Here is a 25,000-nt window from a genome sequence, read left to right as displayed (position 1 = left end):
AAAAGAGCTTTCCTACTTAAATACAAGAGATCCGGTGAAAAGACAATCAGCGCCGTCGTTTAAACAGGTTTTTCGAGTAGCCCAGCACCGATTCCGAAAGACGATCGCGGAGATGTTTTGCATCGAAAAGCAATTTGTATCCCACTTTTCTGGTGTTTTTTTGTTGTTGTTGTTTTTGTCGTTTTGAAAAGAGCCAAACACACGTGCGAAGTTCGAATGAATGGTTGCATTAGGAGAGTATTTAAAGTAATTTGACAGCATTTTGTTGTCCAGGCACTCCTCAAAAGTGTGCTTTTAGTTTTATTTTTATTTTATTGACATCAGTGCTAATCAAATGAACAAAAAAAAATTAAAATTCCTATATTCCCAGTAAATTTTTTTGTTAATCTCTGTTAAATAGTTAAAGCCTGCTTCGATGTTAAACATGTAGATAAAGTTGTTTGTTTCATTTCATGAACACAAATCGTTGAAATTGATCATTTTACCATTTCAATATCTGATTATAAATGATTTCATACATGGGATTATTCAAAAGCGTTAATATCCAAACTATTCTATTAACTGAACTTGAATTCTAATTTTATATTCAAATCCACTTCGCAAGATGCTGCAGTAGATAAAAGAGTTATACACACCCCTTTGAAGTAAACTTATCAAATATTGAACCACTTTTCAACCTTCTGTGTTTGAACAATTGATCAAATAAAATTCAAATGAATTTAGAAATATTTTTATACTATCAACAAGTGTCAATACTCCATATGAAAGAGAAATAATATTTAAGAAAGGAAATTCAACAAAAGATTTGTTCGATTTCTTGAAATTATCAAAATTGGCAATCAGTGGTACAAAACCTGACATCAATTGCGCGCTCCATCCGTGAGTGATTATCAGTCGAGGACCATTCACTGACGATGGATGACGACGATAAACAGAGCACAGCCCCATATTGGCACACGAATATTGTCTCCGGTCGTAATAATTAAACAAGCAGTAAAAATGTGTCAACAGCTGATTAGGAGCTGCAATCTGCGACGACAATCTGCTTCGGGCTGGGTGGGGATCAAATGTTTGTTTAATTTTTTTTTTCTTTTCAAAGAATCATCCGCCCGCACGTCGAAGAAGCCCCGCCGATGAAAGTGACCTTGGCGAATTGGTGCAAAATTTGGACTATTCAATTCGGTGTCTTATCAGTCAGTCACTGCCAGTGTCTCACGACGAATTTGCGTGAAGATCTGCTCCAACAACAGCGATATCTCTTTGTGGAAACCAATGGAAGGTTCCGACGTGGGTTTTTTTGCTTATATCTTCTCCTGAACACTGCTTTATGTGTTTCATTTTTAAAGCGGGTTGAGATAGTCTTTTTATACATACATTGTTGGGATTACCCTTCTAAGGTTTCTCAAACGAGACAATTAGTGAACGGCTTTCACATCTCCCAGCAGTCTCACGATTCGTTATTTTCCATTCATTTTGTTGTTGTATGTAGGACAACGAAGTTCAAATCGATATTCGTTAGCGACGGGAATCGGAAGTACAATATCTTGAATGATGTTCACCAAATAATTATTCAAATAGTTATTCCATGCCACTCAGGGCCGGATTAAGCCATCGGGGGGCCCGGGGCAATTTTTCTCGGGGGGCCCCTATAATTCGATTTTTTTTATTTCAAATGCTAATGCTTCAAATGCTTCAAATATACAAAAGCTTTTAAACGTGTTAAAAAACTGGAGATGAGTTCAGTATACTATCTTCAAATAGCCATGTTGTCTGCGTAGAAAATAGTTTCTAGTATCTTCAAATAAAAATTGTTAATCAATCACGTGCAAACATTGCAGAAGAGTTAAGAAATTTCTTAGAAATGAAAACTCTAATTTAAGCTGCAAAATGCTAAATTTAATTCTTTTTTTAAACCCTTACCACCAACAAAAGTTCTCTAATTAAAAAAATGACCGGATAGATATTTTAAATGATTTTCAAATAATCATTGATCGTTTGGTTTGTGCTAATTCGAGAAATTTTCACCTAGTGACAATAAGGAAGTGTCTTGAAGATTTGAAACATAGAAACATAGAAAACAAAATTAAAAAAAAAAATAAACAAAATAACTAAACCCATATTCCATAGAGATACAGATATAAGAGTTTAAAAATTTAAAACTTTTAATCACGTTATATTCAGAACCAAAATTCAGTGTCCCAAATCTAAATCATAATTTCAAATCAAGTTTTAAGAAACAAAATATGAATTAAATTTAAAAAAAAAAGAAATACAAAGTTACAATCAGAGCAAAAGCAGAAATTGCACCAAATGTGAATTTCAACTTTATGTCTGTGAAACACAAAAAAAAATCTTTTCATCAGATGTTTTCGAATATGACTCTCATCGGATTAATTTTTTTTTTATCAAATTGTTATTCTAAATGTGACGAAAGTTTCATTCGATGCCCTCAAAGCCAAAGGGGTATTAGTGCAAAATAGATCGGTTGAAAAAAAATTGAGAATAAAGATTAAATGTTTGAAACACAGAATCAGTTATTATTGAAAAAAATCAGATACGGAATCCAAATGAGTTCAGTACTCTAAACTAAGGTTGCTAGATTGCCTAGTTTTTTCCGGGTTTGCCCGGATATTTAACACAAAATTTGAAAAAAAAGTCCGGTCCGCCCGATTGTCTGGATTTCATTGAAAAAAGCCCGGACTTTGCTGGGATTTATTCACATTATTTGCCAAAACAAACAGAGAAAATCATATTGTGTTGTGTTGTTCCCAAACGGAATTTTTTGAGCAAGTTTTATAAAATTAATAATGAAAAGTTTTTATGGAAAGCTTAAAAACGATTTAGAAATTGCTGATGAAAATAATAATAATTTTTTTTTCTCGATTTGTGTTGAGTATTTCCTGGGATGTGATCAATTTTGCCCAGATATTGCCCGCATTTTTGGTCGACATTTTGGTATGAAATGCCCGGATTTTGCCAGGTTTTATGCTAAAATAGCCTGGATTTGTTCGGCCCGGGTACGTGCTGAGAAAAAATCTGGCAGCCTAACTCTAAACAAAGATCCTGAATTTTAAAAATTCAGAAAAATGATGAAACTGAACTTCAGTAACTGAAGAACCAACACGAGACTTGAAAATCCCAATAAATTGATTCTGCAAAAAGATCATAGAAATATTCATATTAAGGGGGGGGTAGGGTCTAACACTTTCAAAAAATCAATTTTTTTATTTTTTTATTTTCTTATTGTAAAACATTTCAAGAATGTTGTGTCAAGTTTTCAAGTCAATTGAAGCAAAACTGTAGAAGTTATAGGCCTTTATCTCCTCCTATCTAATACTGCAAGAAAGCAAGAGCAGAATTTTCAAACGCGTTTTTCTCGAAAGCACATTTTTAAAGTCCGTGGACATCGTCATTTGAAAACTACTTATCCGATTCTTTTCAAATTTGGAACATATTTTCTACATATCAAATACCAGACCCCAACGTTTTTGTTTCGGCAGTGTGGACTGTATTTTGGGCTTAGGTAAAATTCCAAACTTTCGGATTCGTAGAATGAAGAAGAACACAAACTTTACTTAAACAGTTCTCTATATTAATCTTTACACGTCTTAAATCGATAGTATATAACACACGCGGAATCTAAATTCAACTGACTCACCTCGCTGTGCGAGGCTGTATTTATACGCATATCGAACCTTCTGGAATCTTCCGGGAACACAAGCTTATAAATGGATGGATGGTTCTGGAACCTTCTAACAGTATGAATGGTGTGGAAGCAAACAGAATATCCAGAACGTTCGAAAGCACGTAGGTGTTACATCAACTAGAACTTCTAGAATATTCTGGAAGTAAATAATTCTTCAAGCTGATGACAATTGGCTTGAACAGTTTTTCTTTTTTGATTTTTTTACTTTGGGGAGATTTTAGAGGTGAAAAATGGCGGATTTTTAAGTGAAAAATCGTAGTTTTTACTTCAAACAGCCACAAAAATTTCATAAAAATATTTTTAAGTTAAATAAAAACGTTGGGGTCCAGAAAAACATCTATTAAAAATATTTTGCTCTGATTTTTTGACTTCAGATGATTCTGTGCTGAGATACAGTGTCCACCGCAAATCCTGTTTTCTAAAAGGCATCCTCGAAAGTGCTCCGTCACCGGCTCATTTTTCAATATTTTTCTACGAAAAAATTACTAAATGTTCTTTTAACAATGCTTTGTATAATGCAAAAAAATTGAATACATTTGTTTGAACGATAGCTCTAGAAAAAAATCGTGAAAATGGTGTTTTTTTATACCCGTTAGACCCTACCCCCCCCCTTAAGAAAATCACTCAATCGTTTTTATGATAATATGAGAATGATCATTTGGAAAACGCTCTGCTGAATTCAGGATATTCACTTCAGTAAATAGATGGTAAAATTTGGTTAAATCAGTTGAAAATGTTACAGTACAAATTTCAAGTCTAAGACAGAAATTGGCATGGAAATTCAATAAAGAAACCGTGTACTGTCGATTGGACCAATTTAAGCAACTACAGTTTTTTTTTAAAGATTTTACTTTCAAAAATAGGGAGGAAAAAGGGTTAAGAATTTAATCAATGGAAATTTCAATAATAATGATTGAAAGGTGAAAAGTTATTATAATACGCGGTATTAACCCGGATACTACCCGGGTAAAATTCTAAAATGTTTATCATAAAGCGAAATTAGCTGCTATTTAAGTGCAGAAAACCATAATTTGGAAAATTAACGTAACAACAAACATTATTTTTGTGCAAGACGTTTGATTGTAATGAAAATGAGGAGATGTTTTTTTTTTTATTTTACCTGTTCTGTACAGAATATCGTAACTGACATGTTTCGATAGAAAATGAAAATTTGAGGTGTTTTGCCTCAAATTCTCCTTAATTTTTTTTCCGAATTCGGTTTTTTTCCAGAAGATTTTAACTTTCTTAGACAAAAACTAATCTAGATATTTCTTCACGTGGGCCCTTTAGTTTTTATATTTCAAGTTTTCATTCCGATTTTCTAGTTTTGATTTCTTTTCATGGATTTGTAGTTGTATGGTTAAAGTAATGTCAAAAAAAATTTTTTCCCTCGGGGCAATTGCCCCTTTTGCCCCCCCCTTTAATCCGGCCTTGATGCCACTGATATTTGATCCAATCCCAATCGCTGTTAATTCAGTATCAAAATTTTAGATAAATCAGCTATAATATAAAGTTGATTCAACAATGCAAGATATCCTAAAATGACAAAAACGTCAAAAATAACAAAAATGACAAAAAGGTTAAAAATGACAAAAAAGACAAAAATGACAAAAATGGCATAAATGACAAAAATGACAAAAATGACAAAAATGACAAAAATGACAAAAATGACAAAAATGACAAAAATGACAAAAATGACAAAAATGACAAAAATGACAAAAATGACAAAAATGACAAAAATGACAAAAATGACAAAAATGACAAAAATGACAAAAATGACAAAAATGACAAAAATGACAAAAATGACAAAAATGACAAAAATGACAAAAATGACAAAAATGACAAAAATGACAAAAATGACAAAAATGACAAAAATGACAAAAATGACAAAAATGACAAAAATGACAAAAATGACAAAAATGACAAAAATGACAAAAATGACAAAAATGACAAAAATGACAAAAATGACAAAAATGACAAAAATGACAAAAATGACAAAAATGACAAAAATTATAAAAATTACAAAAATTACAACAATAAGAAAACTGTCAAAAATTACAAAAAATTAGGTACAAAAATTACATAAATTTTAAAAATAACAGAAATAACAAAAATAAAAAAATTATAAAAAAAACCAAAATTACAAAAAATTTAAAAATTACAAAAATTACAAAAGTTTAAAAAATAACAAAAACTGAAAAAACTTCTTAAATATAAATCAAATTTTTAAAATGACCAAATGGGTCAAACAATTTTTATTATTGAAATCACTCTTGAGAAGATTTTTTTGAGTAAAAAACCGAAGCTTTTGGCGATTTGAGCCAAGCAGATTTACTCGGCCCATTGTCTTTTTCACTTTTTGGAAGGCCCAGAAACTGTTGAATTACAAAACATGGTTTAACAGAAGGCACTGCATCGTATTCCGTTTTCCAAATAAAATAATTAAACTTTTCCAGTTATAAAAGGTATAAACCTTACATTATTAAAAAAATAATTGCCTCTTCATTTCATTACGAAGCTCGAAATTCTGGAAAGCAAGTTTGTATGGAAATTAATTAACATCATTTGCTCTGGTAAAAATTAAAAATCCACTTTTTGCTCTAACTTTTGAATCGATTGCTCTATGAGTTTGGTTTCCTCAATCTAGACCAGTGGTTTTCGAACCTTTTTAAATCAGTTAGTTTTTCGAGATCGACGCCCCCCTGAAGAATCTTTAAAGAAATTATAATCAGCAATTCCCTTTTTAACTCGTCGAAAAACCATAAGCTTTCGGCAATTTTTGTCAAAGTAAAAGATTCACTGGAATTTAAAATACATCTTAGAAACGCTCAACATCTTTATGTTTTAAATTAAAAATAATTTAATTGATTTCTTCACATATTAAAATCAAGCAAAGGACGATAACTTAATGCAGTTGATGAAAAAAAAAATTTAATTTGTGAATATTTCGGTTGGTTTGGTATAATGAAAAGCTAGCTTGATCACCTGAATTTCAATCTTATATTTTTTTTATTTCAAAAAGGACATAAATTTTACTGATAATTCTTGTCCTGACGAAAAATTTCGATGAAAGTTGATTTATGGATTACCAAATGGTTTTTCAACATTCAAACGAAGTGATTCATAAACGGAAATGTCGCAACTAAAATTGCAGTGAAGATTCCATGTTGATTTTGCATTTAAAAGAGTTCGTAAGAATTCCCTACAATTTTGGAATTCATAAAACTACGAACAATCCTGAATTACCCTGAACTTATAACTTATATAAACAGTTTAACGATTGAGATGGCCTATAGGGGTTAATTATTTGAAAAAAAAAAACAGAGTGGCAAAGAATTGCAATTATCGCAGATTCTAGTGTTATAGATGCACCATGATAATTTTTCAAAAACCAAATTTATTCCGTCTGAAAATTTGATAATTAAACTCGTCTTGAAATAAAATAATTCTGTCAATACATTTCATGATTCTAGGCCATAGGTCGGCAACCTGCAGCTCTTTGAATTTAAAGCTGCGGCACTTTAGCTCACTGCGCAATTATTCTATAATTATTTTTGAACAAAATATTTGAAAAATCGTGCTAAACCAATAATTGAGTCTTGTAACCTGGCATTCAAATTATCATAAGTCAAGAAGAATTTTTTTAAATTGCATCCGCTGTAGGAACAAGCGGAAAGGACTAAATGGAAAAATAGAATTTTTATGAAGCCTAATTTTATAATTCTTTGCTTACACTGTTTTTGAAGCATCAGCATAGTAATCAAGATTTTTGAGCTGTAGATAACAAAAAAAATCGAAGTTTATCATTTTACAAAACAATATTACTTAGATAGTCTCGGTTTGTTACTAAACAACTAACCATCATCAAATTTTATATTTTAAGCATTTGCAATAACTCTTTGCCCTCTATGAAAACTGTTGAGTTGAAATTTTCAAAACCGCATATGAATTTATCAACCTTTTCGAATGAAAATTTAAAACTTTGACGCGTAACAACATTAAAACATCGGGAAAACCACCTCAATCCAATCGCATTCTTTAAATTTAAAACGATAAAACAATATATCTCAATATAGATACCTCAAAAGCATCCAGATTGCGCGAATGGAAGAAAAAAATGGCCCGGTCCGGTCGGTTGCCGGAGGAAAAAGGCCCGGTTTTCTCCCGGATTATTCGTAATTTTTACGAAACTCCAAATTTTCAACTTGTTTTAGCGAAATATATTCGCATGCATTTTTGGAATTACGAGATAAGATTTGAACGCCGCTGATGTACCTTGGTGAAAATAGTTTTCGTGTGTTTATTTTTATTGCCTTTTCATGAATATTACTTATATTTTCGCTGGATTTTCCCGGATATTACCTGGTTCTGAGTTTAAAATTTCTCAATTATTTTTGGCATTTCGGCGAGTTATGAAATTTAAAGTAGAATATTTTTTTAGACAGAAGTGAAAGTATTGATAGGTAGGTACAGATACAGATACAGATAAAAGAGTTCAAGAGTAAAATTCGAAACCGAATTTTCGTTAGAACCACAATTCTGTGTCTCAAATCAAAATCATAATTCAGATGAATTTCTCATGCAAAATTAAGAAACAAAGTTGCTATCAGAACCAAAGCTGGAATTGCAAACTTTATAATTTAAATCCAAATGTTTTAGGTATTTTAATTTCATATCTTAAAAAAATCATTTTCATGCAATGTGTTGGAAATCTAAAAAAAATGTGGATTAATTACAATTTTTTATGAAGATTAAGATTCTCATCAGATCAAATATTACATAAATGGCAGAAACTTTTGTTAAATAGTTCTTCTTTAAGTGGAATAATGTTCAAATCAGAATCATAAACCTGGAAGAAGATAATATTAAAATCGTATTCATATCTAGAGAATCACTCAACGAAATTTTAAATTCAACTATGAGTGTGTTTTCATGATCAAAAATAATTTGAGGTTGATCAACTAGAAAATAACATGCTAGTATCCGGTTAAATAGAGGATAATTTTAAAATAAAAGTTCAAATTTCAATAATGAACGAAAAGCTTACAATAATTTTGCACTCCTAGAATAGGTTCTTTATTTTCATTGTTTTCGCAGGACAAGAAAAGAGAAATATGATCTGGCTCAAACATAACTCAAATTAGTCTGAGTTTCCTTCAGCTATCTTCAAATAATTTTTTTTGTAGTTTTCGATTCGAACGATGTTGACAAGTTTTGATAAAAAAATGAAAATTTGAGGTGTTTGGTGTTGGTCACTTTGTAACAGATTTTTTTTTTCGAATGATCGCTGAATTTGATTTGTTCGGATTTTGAGTAAAACAGTTCAAAACCATTCCCAGATTTTTCTAAGTTTTGAAAATATTTGTACTGATTTACCCAACCAATAAAAATGAGGGAAAAAACTGCAATTCTAGTTCTAGGGGGCCCCCTTAACTTATATTTCAGTGAAACTATTAGAGATATTATTTCACTGGGACCCCCTTACTAATTATATTTTACGTTTCAATTCAAATTGTCTCGTTTCAATTCTCGTTTGGCTAGATTTCTAAAGCTTAAAGCAGTATGATTAAAGTAATGTTATATTTTTTTTCCTTTTCCATCTTGAGCCAGGGGGCCCGGGTCAATTGCTTTTTTGTCCCCCCCTCCTTAATCCAGCCTTGTTTATAAGACAAGTTTATGAATATCATTATTTTTTTCTTATGGCGCCACTTCATGAGAGAATCTTATGGCCTACATAAAAGAATTTTCTGAGTGTACAGTTCAACATTAGAGATGGCAGAGAGGTTATTTATTGAAAAAAAAACGTGGATCACTTTGAAAACCACTGATCTAGACGCATTTGCACACATGCATACATCATAAAATTTATTATGAGTAATGAATCTCGAAGAAAAGTTTCTGGCATAAAATCTATCATGTGACCGCTAAAAAGTTTGTTCCGCAGTCCATTGCCAAATTCTTTAAAATATCTACCATTCAGCGGACAAGATATAAAAAAGCGCACGATTTGACCACCGTATTTTTTTCATTTTACCGGTGCTTTTTCACTTTGAAGACGGCATGTTTATTTGTAAACTGGACGAACCATTTGAACCATTTTCCAATCGAAAGGTAGAGTAGGGTAGGTAGGCATGCTTCTCCAAATCTGAGTTACAGGGGTAAGAGAGATCAACGGCCCGATACGGAGGTCTTGGAACTGTAGAAAAGCCGCATTATTGGTTATGTAGCGCAGTATACTCAAAGGAAAAATCTCTGTAGAATACATGATCACATCGCCAGAAAGTAAACTGTCACACGTTTATGTGCAAGACAGAAGTCTCCCGTCAGCCAAAGCAAGCCAGAAGTCTTCACAGCGGGTTGGCCTGAAAACACTTTTGAACTCATGCTTAAAGCCTGATCGGTGCAATATTGAAAATCAGACATTCAAAGTCCCTTCTGACCCGGTGGCCTTCTCAGGTAAATGATACTCCAAACTGCTAAGACAGTATTGTATAGAATATTCTAGGCTTTGTGATCAAGCCTAACATCGGGGCTTCGGAAATCCAAAGATAAGATTTAGGATTGATGTCGATCAGCCATCAAAACTTCCCCGCAGATCAAAGCTCTTCATTTTGTACATAAAACTTACCTGATCTTAAATCTGAACTTGATCTGTAAGATTATCCAAAATGGAACACGAGAGGGGAAAAATAATTCTGCACAACCCCGTGGCAAACCCTATATGGTCATGAGGAATGATCACCACGGTTACAAATTGTAAATTTGTAAACCATGTATGGAAAAATTTACAAGTAGCTATCCAGACGTTTATTCAGTCATACGTCCAGTCACTACACTTGGGATATATTGTAAGGGTACCAGAAGAATAATTTTGATGTCCTTGTGTAAAGTTTTAATCCACCAAACTGCCCACAGCTTTGTCCCATCGAAAAATATTGGGCAAGCGTAAATTTGAAACGGATGTCAAATCAATGAAATCAATATCTGATATGGCAAAGTGCTAGAAAAAGTGGCCGATACGGTTGATGAAATGGATGGGAGGTATTCGACGAAAAGTTCGAAAATCCGAAATGAATGTTTAAAAGACCCTACAAAATCCCAAATCAATTAACTGAATTCTAAATCTATCAACATTCCGTATTAAAGCCATTGCAACGTTAGCTAAGTCCTATTTTTTTTTTATTTTTCCTCTTCCAGCCTCGCTATCGGCCATCGGAACTCCGATCGGATGTCTGCTCAGCGGTTACGTGATGGACAACTTTGGCCGCAAGAAGGCACTGCTGTTCACCGAGATCCCCATGATCATCGGCTGGATCGTGATCGCATGCGCAACAAACGTGGAGATGATCTATGCAGGTCGGGTGCTAACCGGATTCGGTTCCGGCATGGTCGGTGCTCCAGCTCGTGTCTACACCTCGGAAGTAACTCAACCTCATTTGAGGGGTATGCTTTGTGCTTTGGCTTCTACCGGTATCAGCTTGGGAGTTCTGTTCCAGTATACTCTGGGAGCAGTGACCACGTGGAAGATATTGTCGGCCATTTCTGCCTGTGTACCGGTGTTGGCATTCGTATTGATGCTGTTCATGCCGGAAACGCCTAATTATTTGGTCACTAAGAACAAGCCGGATCAGGCACTGAAGAGTTTGGCCAAATTGCGAGGATCGACATATAATCTGGAACGGGAAGTAAATCAGCTGCAGACTTTCGCACAGAAAAGCAATCAGAAGAAAAAGATGTCCCCAAGGGAAACCATCCAAGCTCTGCTGCATCCGTCCTGTTTGAAGCCGTTCGGAATTTTGACTCTCTACTTCATGATGTACCAGTTCAGTGGAGTGAACACGATCACCTTCTACGCTGTGGAGATCTTCCGTGACTCGGGCACTACCATGGACAAATACACCTGTACCATTATGTTGGGTGTGATCCGATTCGTGTTTACGATTTTGGCAGCGGTTTTGTTACGAAGGTGCGGACGCCGTCCGTTGACTTTCATATCCGGAATCGGTTGTGGCGTTACCATGATCGGTCTGGGCACGTACCTGTACTTCAAGAAAACTTGGGAAGAAGCAGATCCTCCGATTGCTCCGACCGCTACCTGGTTCCCTGTGGCGTGTATCTTCATCTTCACGATCACCTGCACCCTGGGCTTCCTGGTAGTCCCATGGGTGATGATCGGTGAGCTGTACCCCATGAAGGTCCGAGGACTGGTCGGTGGAATGACCACCTGCATGGCCCATTCGTTTGTGTTCATCGTCGTCAAAACCTACCCGTTGTTGGCCCACGTGCTGCAGAGGCATGGAGCCTTCATCCTGTACGGGTGCATTTCGTTCTTAGGTAAGTTTGGCTAAAACAACTCTGTTAGAAATTTGTACTTAATCTATTTCTCATTCCATTTTCAGGAACGATATTCTTCTATCTGTGTCTACCGGAGACCAAGGGCAAGTCCCTGCAAGAAATCGAAGACTACTTCTCTGGTCGCATTAAGTCGCTAAAGAAGTCCAAACAGCTCGAGGCCGAAACCGGTCAGCTGAACAACAACTCCAAGCCACAGCTGTTGACGGTGGAGAAGAACAAGCTACTTCCGTAAGACGGACGGCAAACTCGGAAAAGACACCACGGAAGTACCCTTAGGTGCAAAAGTGCTTGAAGAAACGTGAAGTATTCTAAAGACATCAACATTTTACTCCGTTACAATGATAGATCGATAGATAGGTAGATAGAAAGATAGAAAGTGATACTCGCAGCCAGTCCCTTCTCAAAGTGTTTTCTTTATCGTCGATTCCCCGTGCTGTTTTCCAGTTATAGAACTCTAAGGTTTTATGTTCCTCCGACCTAGATCTGTATACTAAGCTGAGAGTGATTGTTTGTAAGATTGTGTGACGCGAGGAGAAGTCTGTATGTTATAAGCTAAGACTTTTTCCTTTCTGAAAGTATTACTTGACAACATTTTTTCCCTCAGAAAAGTTTCCTCTGTTAACAATTTTTCCTTTAAGTTTGACAATTTAATCATTTAAAAATAAAAAGAATAGCCTCATTGGACGAACAGAATAAAAACGCACATTCTAGATCTTACAATCGAACATGTGGGGAGGGATCTGAAAAAAAGAATAATATCTTCCACGAGCTTGAGATGATATATCTTGTTAAATAATGATTTGTTATAAATCAGTAAGAAACTCAGGTAAACCGTAAGTGCTTTAAAGACAAAAAATATAACAGAAAAAAAATCGAAGGAAACCCCACATCGCGTGAATTCCAAACGCTCATAGATGTGTGTGATGAAAAAGAACGGATGCTCCAAAATATACTGATTGAGGGAGCAGATAGAAGCCTTTATTTTCTTCAATTGTGATAGCGGATTTCAACTTATAGAGTTATTAGGTGAAGAAAATTAATGACTCACAAAACTGACTAGCTAGCTAAGTACTTAATAGAATCAAATCAAAGCCATCGATTAGTGATTGATTGGTTGATTAAGCTCAATCATCATTTCGAAAAATCGATAGGCGAAAAGCTGAAAAGGTGCAGCAAACGGTATAGAAGCGAGTGTTTTCTCACTCTCGAGATAAACGCACTTTTTAGAAATATATACTAAACAAACCGTAAAGATGACGAAGAAATACATTGCAAATTTTCAATATTATCAATTGTCTCATCAGTGATCCGAAATCTAAACTTCCATTCTATTCGATTCAGTTTAGAAATCAGATTGATAACTCAGAACTTAGAAATTGTAATACAGCATTGAAATTCCGATTCAGAATTAAAAAATTATAGAATTCTGAATCAATCAGTAAGAAAGTAAGAAAGTAAAAAAGTAAGAAAGTAAAAAAGTAAGAAAGTAAGAAAGTAAGAAAGTAAGAAAGTAAGAAAGTAAGAAAGTAAGAAAGTAAGAAAGTAAGAAAGTAAGAAAGTAAGAAAGTAAGAAAGTAAGAAAGTAAGAAAGTAAGAAAGTAAGAAAGTAAGAAAGTAAGAAAGTAAGAAAGTAAGAAAGTAAGAAAGTAAGAAAGTAAGAAAGTAAGAAAGTAAGAAAGTAAGAAAGTAAGAAAGTAAGAAAGTAAGAAAGTAAGAAAGTAAGAAAGTAAGAAAGTAAGAAAGTAAGAAAGTAAGAAAGTAAGAAAGTAAGAAAGTAAGAAAGTAAGAAAGTAAGAAAGTAAGAAAGTAAGAAAGTAAGAAAGTAAGAAAGTAAGAAAGTAAGAAAGTAAGAAAGTAAGAAAGTAAGAAAGTAAGAAAGTAAGAAAGTAAGAAAGTAAGAAAGTAAGAAAGTAAGAAAGTAAGAAAGTAAGAAAGTAAGAAAGTAAGAAAGTAAGAAAGTAAGAAAGTAAGAAAGTAAGAAAGTAAGAAAGTAAGAAAGTAAGAAAGTAAGAAAGTAAGAAAGTAAGAAAGTAAGAAAGTAAGAAAGTAAGAAAGTAAGAAAGTAAGAAAGTAAGAAAGTAAGAAAGTAAGAAAGTAAGAAAGTAAGAAAGTAAGAAAGTAAGAAAGTAAGAAAGTAAGAAAGTAAGAAAGTAAGAAAGTAAGAAAGTAAGAAAGTAAGAAAGTAAGAAAGTAAGAAAGTAAGAAAGTAAGAAAGTAAGAAAGTAAGAAGGTAAGAAAGTAAGAAAGTAAGAAAGTAAGAAAGTAAGAAAGTAAGAAAGTAAGAAAGTAAGAAAGTAAGAAAGTAAGAAAGTAAGAAAGTAAGAAAGTAAGAAAGTAAGAAAGTAAGAAAGTAAGAAAGTAAGAAAGTAAGAAAGTAAGAAAGTAAGAAAGTAAGAAAGTAAGAAAGTAAGAAAGTAGGAAAGTAAGAAAGTAAGAAAGTAAGAAAGTAAGAAAGTAAGAAAGTAAGAAAGTAAGAAAGTAAGAAAGTAAGAAAGTAAGAAAGTAAGAAAGTGAGAAAGTAAGAAAGTAAGAAAGTAAGAAAGTAAGAAAGTAAGAAAGTAAGAAAGTAAGAAAGTAAGAAAATAAGAAAGTAAGAAAGTAAGAAAGTAAGAAAGTAAGAAAGTAAGGAAGTCAGAAAGTAAGAAAGTAAGAAATTATGAAAGAAATAAAGTCAGAAAGAAAGAAAGTAAGAGCGAAAATTGTAAGAAATTTAATTAAGTTAGTCCAAAATTCAGAAAATCGTGAAAAAAGAAAGTAAGAGTGTCTTATAGTCTACAAAAATGAAAGCAAGTATTTTATAAAGAACATCGAAAAGTTGAAATTAAGAACATCAAAAAATCTAAAAGTTTGAAATTCAGAACATCTGAAGCATCAAAATTTGGAACCTAAAAAATTAAGAAAGTTAAAAAGGCAGTACCTATGTCAGAAAGTTTGAATGTAGGAAAGAAAATCGGAAAATTTCGAAGTTATAAAATCAGAACATCAGAAAGTCTGAAAGTCTAGAAGCAGCACAAGTAGCAATTTTTAAAGCAAGAAAGTCGGTTAGTCAAAAACAGAAGAATTTAAGATGTAAACATTCAGGAAATGAAAAATTCAGAAGCATAAAATGGTCAAAAAGTTTAAAAGTTAGAAAGTCAGAAGCTTCAAAATATCAGAAAATCTAAAAGTGATAAGTACGAAGACCAAAGAATCAGAAAGTCATGAAGGAAGAAAATTAGAAACCAACCAACCTTCGTCTTTCTCATATGATTCTGTTTTTATATACAAAAAAAAAGTAATAAAACCTTTTCTAACGAAAAAATGTTAACATTTTTCCTCCGTGTTGAATTTAAAAAAAATCCCTTTTCTATTACTGCCAGTGAAAACCAGATGGCGCTGCATGACAAACACCTTTCTTGCATAAGCTTTTCCTACTGTCCACTAGATGTCACAACAGTAACAATTTTCATAGCTTTCAGTTGACTTTCTCACGTGCTCATGTCCATTGCTATGATAGAAAGACGCTCATAAAAAATTGCCATTGTTTTTGAACGTATTGTCCTCGATTAATTCTAATGTCTGTTGATCATTGTCCTGAAGTCTTAAACTATTTCTGTTAATTTATTTACGTAATTTAAATGTGAAAAAACTTAACTCGATTTTTTTTAAATAAAAACTAAAACGAAATGTATGCCAGCATCGATTTGACGTCGCTACAATTTGTGGCACATTTGGGATCAGGCTGTTACGGAGGGTAAATTTGAACCGCAACGAATTTCAGGTATCCATTTCATGATCCCAAAATCATTTGTTTCAGTCAAGTGAATCTGTATCGGAACAAAAAGGACAAACGCAGCCGACGAATCGTGGTCAAATCGATTCCATACAGCAGCCCCGAGTATGCCTACAATACGGTGCTGAAAGAGCACACTATCCTGTCGCAGATTAGCCATCCGAGAATCCTTCACTACTTTGGGTGTTTTCAAACCGAGGACTCGTGGAACATGATAACGGAATACGCGGAACGGGGTAATCTGGCCGATTTTTTGCATCGTCGCCGAGAGGATGGAAATTTTCTCAGCCAGCGTGTGGTGATGGCCAAGTTTTGGGACCTGGCCGATGGATTGAAGTATTTGCATCAGAGGCGCGTTATCCATCGGGATCTGAAGCCGGAGAATGTGCTGATCGATGCAGACAACCGACTGAAGTTGGCCGACTTCGGGATAGCGAAGATCTGTACTGATGTCAATCTGGAGGAGGAGCTAAACATGACCATCGTTGGCACTCCACTGTACATGGCCCCGGAGGTTGCGACCGGTAAACCGTACGACTTCCGCAGCGACATCTGGCCCCTGGGAGTGATATTCTACGAGCTGTGCATGCTGGAACATCCTTACCTGGAGCGATTTGACGCGACTGCTGGGCAGTTTTCTTCGGAGGGAAAGCAGAAATTCAGCCCCCCAAAGATCGATTGGCCCCGCCGAGGCTATCGCCCGGAGATGCAGTCGCTGTGCGACATGATGATACAGGTCGATCTGAAGAAGCGCTGGACGCTGGAGAAAATGCTGAAGGAGCAGTTCGTTTTGCGTTTGTTGGAGCGAAAAATTTGATGCCGAACTTTTGTGGACTTTTTATATTTTAGGTTTATAGAACCATTTATGTGACTTTTTTATATTTCAAACTTAAGCTATTTACATGAATCAGAAATTTTATATTAGAAAAACAAAGAGGATTCCCTCAATAAACTAATGAATACTCAAACCATTGAACCGATCTCGTTTCAGTTTGTAGAACTTTATTTTACACCAAAATTAAAGAATTTTGAGATACGTATTAAAATATAGAAAAGAAAGAATAAAAAATTTGGATATGCCTCGGGGTTTCAACTTTTCGATAGTGTTAAAAAATTTTGAACAGTTTATAGATTTAAAAAAAAAATAATAACAGGTAACTAATGAAATAATTTTTTCCCTTAATATTTTTCTAAATTTCAATTTGTACCTACCCACTTTTTTTTTGGAAAGTCCAAAATAAAAGGTGTGAGTTTTTGCATCTAGATATTTTTTACGTTTTTCCTAATGTTACTTGAACAGGGGCCAATTCTTAGTGCTGAAACAGGCAAGTAAAAAAATATATTCGAATTTAATGTACAACTCTTCATTTGAAAATTACATAATTATTATCTGTTGCTACCCTTTTCATGGGGTATGAAGGGTTTAAAATTTTATTATTCAATGTAAAATGAATCTTTAAGTGACTTAGTATTCTAATCTAATTAATTTTAGCTAGCTTTTTTGAACAATTCCTGTAGAATAGTAGTTTAAACCAACTGCGACACTACAGGTCTAATTCTCATCATATTCAAAGTTAAGAAGTTTCTCTTTCTAAACTTAATTCGTTTCCTCAACAGGGGCGGATTTCGGTTCCAAAAAAGTCCGATAACCTGTTATATCATTGTTTGAAATTAAACTGTTTTCATCCCACATGATCATCTTAAATCTACACACAATACAGGTTCTACAATTTATAATAGCATTACGGAGATTGTAGTTGGTTTAAAAAGCGCGACTTCGAAGGAGTTGGCCACCGCTTTACAAAATTGCATCGTTGGTGAGGGCATTGGCCAGTTCGTTGAGCCCATTCGAGAGGGCCAGCATGGCGCCGGACATGTTGGTGAGGGCCTGGGCGATGGCAAATTTAGAATCATCCAAACGGCGCCGCTTCATCACCGATTCCAGCTTTTCGCTGGTTCGCTTGAGATCTTCCCGCAGTCGGTCTGTCACATTGGTGGGGACGTTCATGGTGCTGGTGCCGCTGCTACTCAGGTGGCTCGATGTGCTGGTACCTATTATCTGGGTATTGCTGGTGATGGGGGTGCTTGTGGTAATTGTGGCAGGTCGAATGAATTTCGGCTTTAGGAACTCACTGGTTCCGTCTAGGCCTGCGGTTGTCATTTCGACGTACTCGGCCGGAACTGTGACCGTAGCTGTTACGGCCATATTTTTGAGCTCCTCGGCTGTAGGTTTGCGGATTTCTAGCTCCGTCGTAACTGTATCCTTCCCGTGGTGATCCGATACTACCGGTTTGGAAAAGCTGGCCACGAAATCTTCATCCAACTGGTCATCGGTGTAATGTTCGATTACGATTTCCTCCTTCTGGACTCCAGTATCATCCGGGAAGTACTCTTCGTGGTCATTTTCGATTGTCGTTTCCAGACCCATAATACCTTCTGCCCCCAGAGCTTTCGTCCATTGATCCAGGACTTCGTAGCAATTGGCAGCCGAAAGAATCCGCACTTCCAGTTGATTAGGGCCGATTTTCTTGGTTCTTCCTTCGACCACAAGCCGACTTTTACGTTTTAGGTTTATGATAACATCTGCCCAATATTTTACCCATTTGGCCGTCGATTTAAGGGTACCACCCGGAATTTTGTTCAACCGATGAGTAGCTTCTATCCAGAAGCGTTGCCGTTCCTTGTAATCGGTCTCAGAACTCTCCTGTTTTGGTCTCTGGTTGTATTCCTCAAAAATCTTCACCAGTTCTTCCTTCTGCTCGTTGGATGCGCTTTTGGGTTTCTGCTGAAAAAACATCACATAAATAAATGCACCCGAAAGTTAATGAACCCCTCTTTTCGCAACAACTTACGTCCATAGGCCCCATTGTCCCAGAATTGGTACCGAAAACCCCTTCCAGCTTAGCCAGTTTCGCCGATCGAATTGTTTATAAATATTGTTGGTGAACTGCTGCGGGCGCGGGAGCTGGCTTGATGATGTTTTCCGAGTTTCGAGGCGGTGAAGGATTTGCTGCAATTCCGCTAGCTGATAAGATTTTGTCGAATCTATTTTCTTCTCACACTCATCGAACGCAATTCGCGCAGCAGCAGCAGCGAAGCGAGGACGACTTTTCGAGTTGAGTTGAGGAGGATGAAATCGCAAATGGTCGCTTTTCTGTGACGAGCGAGAGGAAATTCTCGCTGCACTAAATTTTTGAGTCCTGCAGAGAGAGAGCCGTCATTAGATAAAATTTCTTTTATTTAGATTTTTATGGAGGTAGTTAAATTCAAGATTAGTGGGAAAATGTATGTTAGAAAATCAAATATGATTACATCTATACCTTTTATAACAATTAAAAGGCGATTTCCTCAACAATTTTATGAAATGACCTCTCTTGTTTAAAGGGGCTCGGAAAGCCAGTGATGACGCTTTTTGTGAGCAAGCGCGAGAGAAACAAAGTGAGAGCATTTAGGGTGAATCCAGTAAAAGCGTAACAAAAACGATCATAATGAAGCAAAACAAAATTAAATTAGACTATTAATTTGATTATTATCTTTAAATAAGGCAGTTAAATAGCAAAAGTAAATAAATTAAAACATTTAAGAATGTTTGAATTCTTATAAACTCAACATCAACTTAATAACGATGATAGTATTTGACTCAATGGAAGACATATTTATGGAAGCCCCTCAAAATCAGAAGTGAGAAAAGCCCAGTGCCAAAAAGATGGCGCCGATAAAAAAAATTGTGTGACCTACCCTGTTTGTGCTTTCGCAGTGCGTTCATTTTTGGTAATTTTCGTTGAAACGAAGGAAATTAATATTCCCCTCGTATTAGCGTAATTTCGAAGTATTTAATTTCAATTTACGCGTTCGAATTGAATAATTGACTGAAATAATCAGAACTGTCATGACTTTTAAAAAGAAGTGGAACAGCACATTACGAAAAGACCTGTGATAAAAAATGGTATTTCAGAAACAATGGGAAATGAAATTAACGAACAATAATATACATGTTTTCATAATTTAATATTTTACGCTCTATCATCGGCCTTTTGTATAGCTGGTATTTTAGAATCAAAACCTCTCGATATTTGTTTCGGGAAGCTAATTCTAGTGATAAGAGGGTACAATTAGGTACTACGTAAATTAGATATGGAATACCATCTTTCGAAATCAATAATATTTTTGTTAAACAATTTTGATAGTATACAAGCTTAAGAATGTTAAACGCTTTAAAAATGTTGAAAATTAAAGATGTATTCGATAAGATTCATGACATGTGATTTTTTGCACTTTACTTTGTCACTCTCCTACAAAAACAAAACTTTCATTTTCAACAAATTCATGAGTTTTTCTATCTTAAATTAAGGCTTTTTTGATCAGAAATTTTTGTTGATTTATTGAAAAGAGAAACATGTTTTTCTATCTAGTAAATTTTCCACGGGTTGCGAGCATAAAGTTAAAGCACGATATAATAATTGGTCGGACCCATCTATCCACGTCTATTTTGTTTTATGAACGACATTTCTCTCATAAAAAGTACTAAAGACTTTAAAATTGGAATTGTTTATTACAACTTATTATCGCTTCCTGCCGTGTAAGTATCAGAGATGTAGTATCTGATTTTATCAAAGTTATTAACTTCACTCGGTTTCCATCGCTCCGTTACCTGCAATCAATAAGAACGAGAAAAACTTAATTCGAAAAACTGACAACGGAGATAAGCGTTCAAGTTCATATGGACCCGCTGAACATCTCTTGAAAAGCTGCCTGAAAGAAAATACTGATCAGAATTCTGTAACTGTAGGCTAGATATTTAAACCAAAGAACCTCACTGCTTCGGAACCAATCTGATGACCTGAAAATAGATCCAACCAGAAATCAAAATCCTACTATTATAAATTACCATTCAAACTGAAATCGCCGGTTATCGTTCCGGATTGAAGCATCCGCGTCAACCGTTCGACCTCGTGCAGATTGGTCGCCCGCTTGATGGCTTCCTTGATGCGTTGAATGTCGGCTGGGGAAGCGTTGTGTACCGTCGGTTTGTCCGGAACTGGCATTGCCAGTTTGGCTTTGCGCATAATCTCCCGCTGCAGTTCCTTGCCCTTTTTGCTCTTGAACAGTTCCTTGGCCGCTTCCCGTTCCTTCAGCTTGATCTTGCGAAAATCCAACAATCGTAGATTGGGAAAACGGAATGCCACGTACTCCCGGTAGTGCGGTTTGGTCGAAACCGGATTGGTTAGGAGCGAAAGGCTTTGCAGTTTTGGCATTTTAACCAGCGGTTCCAGATCCCCTAGCTCTTGCATATTGTTCCCGGTGAGGACAATGCTTTCTAAGTTGGGCAGGGATTCGTGTAAGGTGTCACTTATTCTTCTACGATATGAAACAACAGTTATTTGATTAATACAGAATTAATGTGAGAAAAGTTTTTGACTTACACTATCCGGTTATTGTTCAGCAGGAGACATTTTAGCCTTGGCAGATGTGGGAAGCCATCAAGCTTGCGGATATCATTGTCGGAAAAGTCGATCGTGTCGAACTGATCCAAGGTAGCTCCCATATTCTCAATTTGAGGAATTTTATATCCTGAAAATAAAGTGTAAACGTTTTGAGGTCTCAGTGTATAGCGGAATTCTACCGTCTTTGAATTTAGGAAATCAAAAAGAAAACTTACCTCGTAAATCCAGTTCACGATCCCTGCAGGGGTTCATGAACTGCATTGATTGGTTGATGAGTTCCGGCGTTAGCTTAACCATCGCTTAGCACTATTTGAAACTAGAAAATGATAATAATTTAATGGTATAATCCGGCAGAAATATTCAGGAAACAATTTAAATGAAAAATGCCGCTTTCACGCCGCGAGTTTTGTTTTCCCGAAAATGACAGCTTCAACCCACTGAAAAATAAAGAGCTTTTTTGTGAAGCAGGGACAGGGATGCCATGCGAAATAGCAATTGAAACATTTAAACGATGGTAAAAGCTTACACAGAAACAAAAATTTACTCAGCAGATCATTCCAATACTTATCTTTTTTTAAATGCCGAAAATTTGCAATTCTAGAAAACATAGAAAGTTTTTACAAGGCTTGATAGATTAAATTGGTCCGTGCCAAAGCCCCAAAAGTGAAAAAAAAAAGTTTTGACAAGAATTAGAATTTTGAAAATTTTATAAATTATTACAATTTATGAAATTGGACAATTTCGATAACTGACAATTATGAGTTATAATTTTTATGACAATTTTGAGAATTCATACAATTTTTAAAATTGTATAAATTCTGATAATTTTAATAAGTTTGACATTTTTGTCATTTATGTCACATTTGTAATTTTTGGCATTTTTTTTTTAATTTTTTTTCCTTTTTTTTTATTTTGGTCTTTTTTTGCTTTTTTGTGATTTGCGTTTTGGCGTAGTGGTTAGAGTTCAAATTATTGCTGATCCACTCTTTTTTTCTATTTCTGCGATAGCTGATTTGGGCTCCCGTAGGGTACCACTGTAAAAAAAAATTACAGTATTCAAGAAAAAAATGAGCATTGTTCTACATAAGGATTATTTATCGACTGAAATTAAATCGGATGAACAAGCGGAAAACATTGAAAGATGATTTAATAAAAAGTCTTCAAACAAACGTGTATACACACTTAATCTTTTCTCCTGTGGTCGGGGCGATTTCGTCCTGTATTTTCAACAGCTGAAATTACAGGACGACTTCAGGACAGCAAAACAGCTCAGGAAAACAACTGTCAAAATTTCCTGTATGTTCGAAACCGATGTCTCCTGTGTTTTACAGGTTGTCTTGAAATAGTTCGGAACGCTCGTAACGGATTCTGTCCGAGATTTGTAGGAAATTTCGAAATCGATCTGCTGCCTCCTCAATCCCAAATTGTCACTGTTGTTTGATTTGAATAACAAAACACTATTTTCAAAACAGGATTATTTATTTTACATTGTTTTTGTCGTTCTACACTAAGTACATATAGTGAACACGACATTTCATTAGATATCACTCGGAACTGTTTGTGCGGAACCGGTTTAACTGATGATGACTATCCGCTCAAGTGATGAAAATCCGGGCTGGCATCTGTTTGGCCGGAAGGTGTTGTTGCTATTGATTCGAATTTTCAATCTGCAGATTGTGTTCTCTGCATCGTGTTACCGTCATTCCGTTCTTTCTATTTCCATTCCAAGAGAAGATATACATGCCCCGCATTCGGAATCGTCGGACGAACGCCGAGATATCAACCTGAATTAAAAATAATATAGGTATTAGAATAACAATTCAACTATATTTTTTCGAGAGGCTTACGAAAGATATCTGTCGGCATCATCATCCGCTTCCTACTTGCGAAGCAAGTCAGTTGTCAGTTTGGTTAGCTTAAATGTGAACCCGGTTACTTTAAGGCATCCGCTGAGTCACCATCACCAAGATGCTTCGTTCAGGTGCTGTCGAAAACGAAAAATAAAAATTAATTGGTTTGATCGAATATTACAAAATTTAATGTTATAACCTTTTAAAAGCAAAGCATAACGTTACCGCACTTGCAGCAGAACTGCCACTTTGGATCATAGTGGTGTTAGTGGTTACGGAACACCAAGAGATTCCGATTCCTTCTTCGATGATTTACCGGAAACGCTTGTCGGTTGTTCTTTCCGATCCATTGAGGATGGGGCTTGTGTCCACTCGAAGTCATGTTTTCCCCTGCTGATTTTCTATGCTTATTCCTGCGGCGAGTGTTGTAGTTGTTATGTTACCTGATCAAGAAAAGAGGTCCATTGCTAACTTAATAAAAAAGAAAATATGTTTACATATTAACCTTCTGTATTACCTGTTTTTTTTTTCGTTCACGGGCGGGCTGATTCTCCTTGAGGGATTTAACCAAAATTTCCTTCTGGAGCGCTCACGGGCGGCCTGATTCTCCTTGAGGGATTTATCCAAAATTTCCTTCTGGAGCGCTCATCTTGCGTAACTTGCTGATGACTGATTTTAGTTTTTGTTTACTTCTTGGCGTTTGTATTTGCACCTTCTTCCAGTTTATTTTTTGCGACTGCATGGTTTAGATCGCGCCAGAGTGGTTGAAAGATATTAAAGCTTTCTATAAAAATAAACCAAAATTTGTAAAATATTTTAATTACCACACAGAATTGCTTTAGACATCTCGAAGCACCTGAACTTCACCACTATCCTGTAAATTTTGCTGCCGTTTGCTGTATCCTGCTGGTTGCGATTAGTTTCAAAGCACATCATATTTATTAGATTAATAGTTCATCTAATCGAAAACCGTTTTCCGCTAATTTTCAGTGCAATATTTAACACTTTCAGGTTGTTACGACCCCTTCTAAACACTTGATACTAGTGATGCGCGAGCGCTCAAGAGCCGCTCATTTGAACCGGTTCTTCAAAAAGAACGAACGACCCGTGGCTCTTAAAAAAAGAGCCGCGGTTCAAAAATGAACCGTGACCCGCCGCTCAACACCGATTGAAATATTTAACCGCTACAATATGCAAGAGCGGAAAGTGGAGAGCCGTCCGTTCTTCGAATCAAACGAGTCACGGTTCGTTCGTTCTTTCCAAAAGAGCCGGTTCAAATAAACAGCTCTTGGTTGCTCTCCCATCACCAAACAAACAACACAAACTGAAGAGCGGAGAACAGCAGAAATCCGTTCGTTCACTCTCCCGAACCAAAAGAACCGAAGTGGGTGGTGGGTGGTTAAAAAAGAGCTACAGGACGGCTCGAAAAAAACCGAACAGAGCATCCGAGCCGAGCCGTTTATTTGATCAAATTGAACGGCTCTCCATACTCCGCTCTTGCCGTTCAGATTGTGAACCAGAGTTGAGCGAGTCGCGGTTCTTTTTTGAGCGGTTCTTGAGCGGTTCTTTTTTGAGCCGTTCTTTTTCGAGCCGTTCTTTTGCGAGCCGTTTTTCGACTCTTTTTTGAACCACCACCCAGTACGGTTCGTTTGGTTCAAGAGAACGATCGAACGGCTTTCTGCTGTTCTTCGCTCCTCAGTCTATGTTACCTGTGATTTGATGGGCAAAGAACCAAAAGCTGCTAATTTGAAGCAAAAGCAGATCAACACACAAAATAGGGATGCGCTGGATTCTTTGATTTTTCAGCCATATCTCGTGTTCCGTATACGTATTCGTATACAAAATTAACAAAATTCAGACACTCGAGAAATGT

At 35.5% G+C, this 25,000-nt stretch overlaps 4 protein-coding genes across 5 annotated transcripts in view; 2 read left to right on the top strand and 2 right to left on the bottom strand.

Moving 5' to 3' along the window:
* The window catches only part of LOC129752032 (facilitated trehalose transporter Tret1-2 homolog), a 23,922-nt gene extending 10,573 nt beyond the window's left edge, over positions 1-13,349 (top strand). The window contains exons 2-3 of the mRNA XM_055747821.1: positions 10,834-12,040; positions 12,106-13,349. Coding sequence (XP_055603796.1) covers positions 10,834-12,040; positions 12,106-12,293 — 1,395 coding nt within the window. The 3' untranslated portion in view covers positions 12,294-13,349. The remainder of the gene's footprint in view (positions 1-10,833; positions 12,041-12,105) is intronic.
* Positions 13,350-15,606: 2,257 nt separating this feature from the next.
* LOC129750628 (serine/threonine-protein kinase Nek5-like) lies at positions 15,607-16,788 on the top strand. Its single transcript, XM_055745624.1, has 2 exons — positions 15,607-15,794; positions 15,858-16,788. The coding sequence occupies exons 1-2, from the start codon at positions 15,727-15,729 to the stop codon at positions 16,648-16,650; spliced, it is 861 nt and encodes a 286-aa protein (XP_055601599.1). The 5' UTR covers positions 15,607-15,726; the 3' UTR covers positions 16,651-16,788.
* Positions 16,789-17,494: 706 nt separating this feature from the next.
* Positions 17,495-19,010, bottom strand: LOC129750626 (uncharacterized). Of its 2 annotated transcripts, none has more exons than XM_055745621.1 (2): positions 18,686-19,010; positions 17,495-18,618 (listed from the first exon to the last, which is right to left on the bottom strand). In XM_055745621.1, exons 1-2 carry the CDS (start codon positions 18,698-18,700, stop codon positions 17,632-17,634), a joined length of 1,002 nt encoding a protein of 333 aa, XP_055601596.1. In that variant the 5' UTR covers positions 18,701-19,010; the 3' UTR covers positions 17,495-17,631. The 2 variants fall into 2 exon arrangements, with proteins under 2 accessions (XP_055601596.1, XP_055601597.1); XM_055745622.1 differs by having other exon boundaries at positions 17,495-18,615; positions 18,686-19,008.
* A 1,277-nt stretch (positions 19,011-20,287) lies between these two features.
* LOC129750633 (probable U2 small nuclear ribonucleoprotein A') lies at positions 20,288-21,707 on the bottom strand. Its single transcript, XM_055745630.1, has 4 exons — positions 21,493-21,707; positions 21,257-21,404; positions 20,722-21,191; positions 20,288-20,484 (listed from the first exon to the last, which is right to left on the bottom strand). Exons 1-4 carry the CDS (start codon positions 21,572-21,574, stop codon positions 20,459-20,461), a joined length of 726 nt encoding a protein of 241 aa, XP_055601605.1. The 5' UTR covers positions 21,575-21,707; the 3' UTR covers positions 20,288-20,458.
* Positions 21,708-25,000: the final 3,293 nt, after the last annotated feature.

The sequence above is a fragment of the Uranotaenia lowii genome, chromosome 3 (assembly GCF_029784155.1).
Source record: "Uranotaenia lowii strain MFRU-FL chromosome 3, ASM2978415v1, whole genome shotgun sequence".
NCBI classification, from domain to species: Eukaryota; Metazoa; Arthropoda; class Insecta; order Diptera; family Culicidae; genus Uranotaenia; species Uranotaenia lowii.
Note: the sequence above shows the minus strand (reverse complement) of the source record. Positions and strands in the feature narration are given on the sequence as shown.